Source organism: Neopelma chrysocephalum, unplaced genomic scaffold (assembly GCF_003984885.1).
Source record: "Neopelma chrysocephalum unplaced genomic scaffold, ASM398488v2 Primary Assembly neopelma1_96836, whole genome shotgun sequence".
Taxonomy (NCBI): Eukaryota; Metazoa; Chordata; class Aves; order Passeriformes; family Pipridae; genus Neopelma; species Neopelma chrysocephalum.
Window position 1 is genome coordinate 3,594 of NW_020925479.1, and position 8,119 is coordinate 11,712.

The 8,119-nt window shown below is 48.8% G+C and overlaps 1 protein-coding gene across 1 annotated transcript; it reads right to left on the reverse strand.

Moving 5' to 3' along the window:
* Nucleotides 1-1,048: 1,048 nt before the first annotated feature.
* LOC113960678 (olfactory receptor 14J1-like) lies at nucleotides 1,049-2,110 on the reverse strand. Its single transcript, XM_027670337.1, has one exon. It carries the CDS (start codon nucleotides 2,102-2,104, stop codon nucleotides 1,103-1,105), a length of 1,002 nt encoding a protein of 333 aa, XP_027526138.1. The 5' UTR covers nucleotides 2,105-2,110; the 3' UTR covers nucleotides 1,049-1,102.
* Nucleotides 2,111-8,119: the final 6,009 nt, after the last annotated feature.

The following is an 8,119-nucleotide window of genomic DNA, read 5'->3' on the forward strand; positions in this document are numbered from 1 at the left end:
ATGGCTTTGGGGGCTGCTCTTGATCGACCTGGGGAAGTTCACTGAGGGCAAGAGAAGTCACTTGCAAGAGTTTTCCTTGTACCTGCTGTGTCCCCTGGGCTTGCAGAGCTCTGTTTGCCACTTCCCAGCAAGATTTAGTACTTAATCTCTGGGTGACTCCACCCTGGGCAGGATTCTGCTCCAGGCCTCCATTCCCTGCTGACTGGATGGGATGGGCTGTCCCTGCAGATCCTCTGTGCTCTCCTGCACTTCCTGAGTTCCTCCAGACAAGTCCTCACCTGCCATCAGAGCCCTCACAAGCTGCAGAGCCCCAGGCAGGTGACTTGGAGATCATTTGTCATCTCCATTGGCCATCGGCCACCAACACAACATCTGACCCAGCCCTCAGTCCCTGCAGTCCCAGTGGGTCCCTGACCTCACTGCACTGTCTCCATGGAGAAACAAGCAAAGTAACAAGACTTTGGAGAGTCTATTCCTTGGACTTCTTCTCAATACCAGTGTTGGGAAAAGACCTCAGCCTTCAGGAGGTGCCTGGAGGGGAACCCCTTTGCTGCTGGAACTGCTGTTGTGGAGCCCAGCCCTGTCCCAGCAGTGCCCAGGGCCTGTCCCTGCCTGTGCTCACAGGCCTGACACACAGCAGGACAGGGACTGAGCTGCCAGAGCACTCAGGCCTTGGGCACGGACAGGAAAGGAAAGGGTGGGAGTGCAAAGGGAGCAGCTCTGAACAGACCCAGTTCTGTTGCTCCCTGGCAGTGCTGGGACTCTTTTCCCCTCCACATCTGCAAACATGGAAATGTCCTCCAGCTTCAGGGGAGGTCTCGGAGGAAGGATTTGGGAAAAAGAATTTATGTCCTTTCTTACACCCAGAGATTGTGATTCCTCATGTACAATTTAACACAGTGAGAAGGGTTCACAAAAGTTGCACAAACTTTTATTTTGTTTAAATGCGCGCAAAGCATGATTCCTGATTAGTACATTTTGTGGGTCAAAAAAAAGAGGTAGAGAGTGAATTACATGGGATGAAGAATAAAATTTCAGTGTTAAGGACATGAACAGAGGGAAAAAACAGGATAGCCCCCCACCCCCAGTACTATCAAAAGCTTTAGAAGGCAGACTGGGCCCAAAATGTGTTACACAATGAGTGTTCTGCAGAAGAAAAGATGCAGTTCATTGCTTCTGAAAAGCATCCAGTCACCATTTTCCTTATGGCATCCTTGAGCTCCTGGTTCCTCAGGCTGTAGATGAGGGGGTTCAGTGCTGGAGACACCACCGAATACAGAACTGATAGAGCCAGGTCTAGTGTTGGGGAGGAGATTGAGGGGGGCTTCAAGTAGGCAAACATGACAGTGCTGACAAACAGGGAGACCACGGCCAGGTGAGGGAGGCACGTGGAAAAGGCTTTGTGCCGTCCCTGCTGAGAGGGGATCCTCAGCACAGCCCTGAAGATCTGCACATAGGAGAAAACAATGAAAATGAAACACCCAATTGCTAAACAAACACTAACCACAATAAGCCCAATTTCCCTGAGGTAGCCTGAGTGTGAGCAGGAGAGCTTGAGGATGTGTGGGATTTCACAGAAGAACTGGCCCAGGGCATTGCCCTGGCACAGGGGCAGGGAAAATGTATTGGCTGTGTGCAGCAGAGCATTGAGAAAGCCAGTGGCCCAGGCAGCTGCTGCCATGTGGGCACAAGCTCTGCTGCCCAGGAGGGTCCCGTAGTGCAGGGGTTTGCAGATGGCAACGTAGCGGTCGTAGCACATGATGGTGAGGAGATAATACTCTGCTGAGATGAAGAAGACAAAGAAAAAAGCCTGTGCAGCACATCCCATGTAGGAGATGGTTGTGGTGCCCCAGAGAGAGTTGTCCATGGCTTTGGGGACAGTGGTGCAGATGCAGCCCAGGTCTGTGAGGGAGAGGTTGAGCAGGAAGAAGCCCATGGGGGTGTGCAGGTGGTGGTCGCAGGCTACGGCGCTGAGGATGAGGCCGTTGGCCAGGAGGGCAGCCAGGGAGATGCCCAGGAAGAGCCAGAAGTGCAGGAGCTGCAGCTCCCGCCTGTCTGCAAATGCCAGGAGGAGGAACTGGGTGAGGGAGCTGCTGTTGAACATTTGCTGCCTCTTGGTGTGGGGCACTACTCGAAGAGGAAATATCAGCGATATGTTAGCAAAGAACTTTCTGAGAAAAACCAAAGCCATTTCCCAATATCCCCCTCCCTGCTACACTCCCTCACCTGTTTTGCTTTTCTAGGAATCTCTCCTTCAGCTCCATGGCTGGAGCCCTGGTTGGGGCTCACTACATCTTCCAGGAGGAGCAGACCCTCTGCCCACTGGTTGTGAGGGGTCAGCCCTGCTCTGCACCGGTGGGGTCATGGGCATGGTGGGGACAAGGGACCCGTCCTGGTGTTCAGCTCTGTCAAATGAAACTGCTCCCAATGCAAAAGGGCTTGTCAGCTGTGCTGTGAGGATGATTTGCATCCTCAGTGGCAGCTCCCAGCTTGGAAGGACACCTCAGAAAAGAGACAAGTGTCCTAATGATGGGATCTGATTAAGGGAAAAAGAGCTCCTGACCCAGGCCCACAGACTTCACTGCCCACAGCCCCACAGGGCAGAGGACAATTGGAATGTCTCATTCCCAGGGACACACTTGCCATAGGGGAATGCCAGGATCAGTGTTGGACTGTGTAGCTTGAACTCCCCTCCCCAGTGAACCTGACTGAGAGAAGGAGGGAACAACCTCAGGACCACGGGCAAGCTGAGAACCAAGGAAATGCACAGGGAGGGTCCAGCTGGGAGAGGCCAGGGCAGAGCCCACTGGGCACTCAGGGCAGCGTCACCCTGAGCCAGCTGTGCCACCTCCCAGACACCAACAGTGCCAGCAAGTTGTTCTCAGCCCTGGGCAGCTTCTCACAGTTCCCTCTGCAACTCAAACCACCAGGCGTGTGGCTTGAGAACTTGAGAGAAATCCCTCCTTGGACCTTCCCCTTGAAGTATCCACTGGAAAATACCCTGGGGTGCTCTGGTTCTGTGAGCAGCCCTGCCTCATGAAACTCTCACTCACCAGCAGAAGAAACCTGCCCTGCCCTGCCAGGCTTTGCTCTTTCCACCCCCAGCCTCTGCCCAGCCCTGAGGGAGCTCCCCAGCCCGGCTGAGAGCTGCCCCTGGCAGTGGCAGAGCTCCTGCCCCGGCACAGCCCTGGGCTGCAGGACCCTGCTCTGCAGGACAGCTTGGGGCAGCCTGGGTGGCACAGCCCGGCTTCACAACCCTGCAGCCATCCCTGGGAGAAGGGAACCCTGCTGGGATGTGCCTGGGATGGTGCAGCAGGGAGTGGGATGTGCCAGCGTTAGGAGATCTTTGCACCAACTGCAGACACATTGCCCTTCATGCTGACTTACCATGTGGAAGCCTGGAAAGATTCCTCCTGCAGTGGATCTTCCTCTCGACTTCCCTCCCAGCCCAGGCTGTGTGTAACCTCTGTCTGCCTTGCTTTTGTGCCCTGGGTGCTGCAGGCAGTGCCCTCAGCCCTGCTGGGCTGTGCAGAGGAGCTGCTCACCAGCAGAGCTGTCTCTTTGAAGCTCTTCTTGCTTGCCAGGAGCTCCCTGTGTGCCAGGAGCCCGGCCCAGCTCAGCAGCACAGCAACAGCCCAAGGCATTTATTGACCCTCAGGGGGGTTTGATGTTGTTTACATTCCACTCAGTCCCTGAGAGGAAGTTCAAACAACTTTTCAAGAAGTCAAAGTGAGATGGAAACACTAAAGTTTGTTGTAGTGCTAATGAGTCTCACTGAGGGACACAACTGAGAACGTGTCCCCAGGTTCCAGTTAGAGCAGAAATCTGCAGACAGTGATGACAAGGATGGACAAGCAAGGGAAAGGTGGCTCTGATGCTGAATAAACCTTGATTTGTTTCATTAATCCAAAGGGCCAAGCCCTGACCTCCAGCCCCTGGGAAGACAGATCCTGTCCCTGCCTCATTCCTCAGGGCTCTTCCTGGGGCACTGGGATGTGGGATGTACAATACCAAGGGCAGGACCATGGGGTGGCACCTGCCAGGCTGCTGAGCAGGGACAAGGAGGCCATGAGGCCCCAGGGCTGCAAGGGCCACTTGTCTCCTCCTGGCATCAGGGCCACAGACAGCAGCCATGGCCAAAGGCCTGCAGAAGGTGGCTCTGTCAGGGCCTTTCAGCTTCTCCCCCTCCCTCTCTCCTCTCCAGCCCAGGCTGTCCTACGGTGTCCATGCCCTGCCCCTTTCCCTGCAGGCTGTCGTCATCCCCCCGGCTGCCCCACCTGGCTGGCACCTTCCTGCACTGACATCTCTGCGTCCTCCCTGGCTCTTCCTGCACACACAAAGCCTTGGGATCATCCAGACTCCTTCAGGGTGATGTGTTGCAGCACATCACTCCCCTTGGAGTGAAGTTCTTTCTCCTTGTGCCAGCCTGGACCTCCCCAGCTGCACTTGGCATTAATTCTTTCTTTCTTGTGCTCTTTTCTGCTATGACAAAAGCATCCACCCTCTCTGAAGCGACTCTTCAAGCACTCCCAGGGTTCTTCTCTGCTGTCCTCTGTCTGCACACCACTGAACCCATGACTCCTTTGCCCCTCTAGAGTGGTCATATGTTTGAGACCTCCAAAGCCCTTCCTGGGACATCTCTGAGCACTCTCCAAGGTGTCTGCAGATGAAAACATGGTCTAAGATAGTCACAGGGATACGTTTTACCAAGGCCTGTAGTGGCAGAACATGGGGCAATGGCTTTGAACTGAAATAGGGGAGCTTTATTTTGGATATAATGAAGGAATACTTACCAATGGGGCTGGCAAGAACTGCAACAGAAGAGGATGTCCCATCCCTGGATTTGACCAAGGTCAGGAACTTTGAGCAGCCTGAATTAGTTAAGATGTCACTCTCCGTGTCCAGGGACTTGGACCACATGAGTTTTTATGTCCCTTCCAGTCAAACCATTGTTTAGTTTCAGTAGCAATTATTGCTGCTTTTGAACTGCAAGGACAGAAGAAAACACCAAAACATACATGAACACATGCAATGAACAAACCTGCTACAAGCCTTCTAGAAAGAGGAAGAAGGAAACATTGGGCAAGGAAAATTTGTCACCCTTGGAAAAAAAGGCTCAGTAAGACAAAGGCAAGTTTCTTACCAAATTTATTGAAAGTAATGAATTACCCAGGCAACATCTGCGATTAAAATTGCGAAATACAGGGCTTCCTTGGTGTAATTATTTTGTATGCCCTGCTTATTCCTACTCAATACTACAGTGCTAGATTCCTTTAATCAATTAAACAGGTACATTCATGATGCAGAACAAATTAAGTGGAACAACTTTGGACAGGATTTGCGTGTTGATTTGTCTTACCTCCAGCCTGCAGTGTTCTAATGCAAGTGTGCCATCAAGCGGTACAACAAGAAAAAACTTGGCAAAGAACCGATCCTCTAGTTTAAGCCTATTAAATACAGGAAACCGAGTGTCCCCTGAAATGCCAGTTCTGTATCCGAAAATAACAAGTGACAAATATTGATATCCCACCATGAAACTAGGTGGGAAAGAGCTCTATGTCTGGGGTTACTGAGCACGTAGCTACAGGGGCAAATATCTATGAATTCAACAGCCCTTGAGGTTCTTGTAACAGGCTTATATAAAAGACTAACCTTTCTAAAGTCTGCCAAAGGCCCTAATTACCACACAATGTGGTGTATGTTCTGCATAACAGAATAAAGCAGCCCTTGAATGACCCTTCTGAGGAATTGCTAAGCGGCATGACTTGTTCAGACAGATTATGCTGATTTCAATGCAGCTCAATTCAGCCCAGAAGGGAAACTGTCGCTGTCATCTGGGTCCTGCTGGTAGTACCTGGCTGGTGAAAGACCTGTACACCTATGTGGTGACACCAGGAGATCCTCCATCCTCCTCCTTGCATTGCTTCCAGCCATAATGGAGTTGATGAATTTGGCTCAGAAATGTCTGACTGGCGTCAAGGATATGAAGGGATTAATTTACGTACATGAAGAATCCTTGCTGGGGATTTCTCAGGGATCTACACCCCTTCCACCACCAAACTACCTCAGTATCTCAAACCTGAATGCTATGTTACTATGAGGAAATGTTTTACTGTTTTGGTTTTGGGGTTTTTTTACATCCTGGTAACTTGAGCACATACAAGAAAAATGCCTTCAAGAGCTGCTAAGGTGCCTGCACTCAGTAAAATCACTAGAAGTTAACTGCCCCTAAAAACCTTTACAAATATGGTATTAGGTGATACGTCTCTGAGCCTACAAGTGCATACATTGTACAAACCCCCTGTTTCCTTGTCCTCGTCCTTAAGTGTAGTGGGTGGTAAGACTAAGAGCATCTTAAAGCGGATCTGCTAGTTTTCAGACTAGCCTGGCATATATTTGCTTTTACCTCATATGTATCTCTCACTTACGAGTTACCATTGAGTCTCCATTCTGGTGGACCTGAGCAGCAGATATTATCCTATGAAGATTTTTTCCCCTGAGTATCACCTGATGCCAAACACATCTCAATGGTGCCTCCTTCCTTTGATGAAAAAAGGTAATGCAGTTTTGTTAGTGCCACTCTGTAAGACAGTGTGTGGTAAGAAATAACTGAAAGATTGTTTGGAGAGCATCAGTAATTTGTGGTTAGCAACATAGGTATGTTTGAATCAGGACCACAACTGGTAATTTCCTAAAAACAAATAAAACAAACCTTTCCAAGTCAGCTTGTTCTCGCTATGAAAAGCACTAGGAAAAAATCCAGCTTTCCTCTTTTTCACTAACTGTGAAAACTTACACTCAGTACAGTTACCCATGGTCAGCTGATCTGGGATATCTGTCCATATTTCTGTTCTCACCCACAGCCCACCTTTCCTGGAAAAAAAAGTCATAGGAGCTTAAAGGGGGCTATTTTATCTCCGATGCTGAAATACCCAGGTGGTCCATACTCTTTGTTATCAATAAAACATATTTCATATTGGCAGACTTTCTAAGCTACCAAGGAAGTGTGAGTGACAGGGAAAAGTTCATCAGGAGACAATGACAAAGAATGAAAGGTGATTTATTAGGAGATGTATACCCAATTACCTGGGAAAGCAAGGAAAGGAGCACTCTGCTCACTAAAAATAAATACACATTTGAAAGTGTTCATTATAAAAATGGCAGATATTTTCTCCTCAATTCAAGTGCTGTTGCAAAAGTAAATCTGCCAGATGTATGAAGATGACTAAGACACAGGAGGCTTGGAAAGTAGCATGTGAGAAGCAGAGGTTCTGCTTTAAAGTGATTAAAGGAAGTGAATATCAGAACTTCTCAAACTCTTCCAAGGTGCTACTTTCCCCCCTACTATGGCAAGCAGTCCTGTCCTGTCATGCTCGAGTGACTGCAATGCTGGGACGTGGAAAGGACAATTTACCCTCTGTTCTTCAGGCCTTCTATTTTAGGGCACTGGTTTTAGTCTTTCCTCCTTGAAAAACAAAACTTAAATGAGCTTTTCTGCTCCCCATAGTCAGTTCTTTACAGCTATACTGCCCTGGGCTCTCACTTTTGGTTGAAGTTGATCTGAAGTTTGCTGCTGACAAATCTGCATCAAATAAGAATCACTAAAGCTGAAGGAAGTGCTAGAGGCACCATCACATATTTACTAGCTATATTTGCCATCAGCACTCCAATACATAGAAAGCAATAATATGTTATTAAACAAAGAAGCCTTCAAACATCTCTGTTTATGCATGTAAACCTTTCTCAGGGAAAGCGGGCCACATTCAGTGAGACCAATGGTCTCTATTGGAATAGACTGAGCTACTCTGCAAAGGTTCAGAGGATCAGAGCTAAAGGTGTTAGAAATCTTAATGGCAGAGATGTATCTCACAGCAGTAAGATAGAAGCTGCCAACATCTCCTCACCGTCTTAAAAATGAAGTTGACTTAGACAACAATTGAATTTACCTTTTCCTTTTATCTACTCTTCACTCTGCAACTTGGAAGGCTTCTCAAATTTTCAAATTGATTTTCTCATAATTAATTTGACAATTAACTGTAACTTAGCAAGTATTTAGCTAGTATGCTCATTACGCAAATACCTACAGATCTCAAATATATCCACACTCAAGGAATTTCAT

What these genes read in the sequence shown, in the direction of transcription:
- LOC113960678 (XM_027670337.1), bottom strand. Translation starts at nt 2,104, where the DNA reads ATGTTCAACAGCAGCTCCCTCACCCAGTTCCTCCTCCTGGCATTTGCA.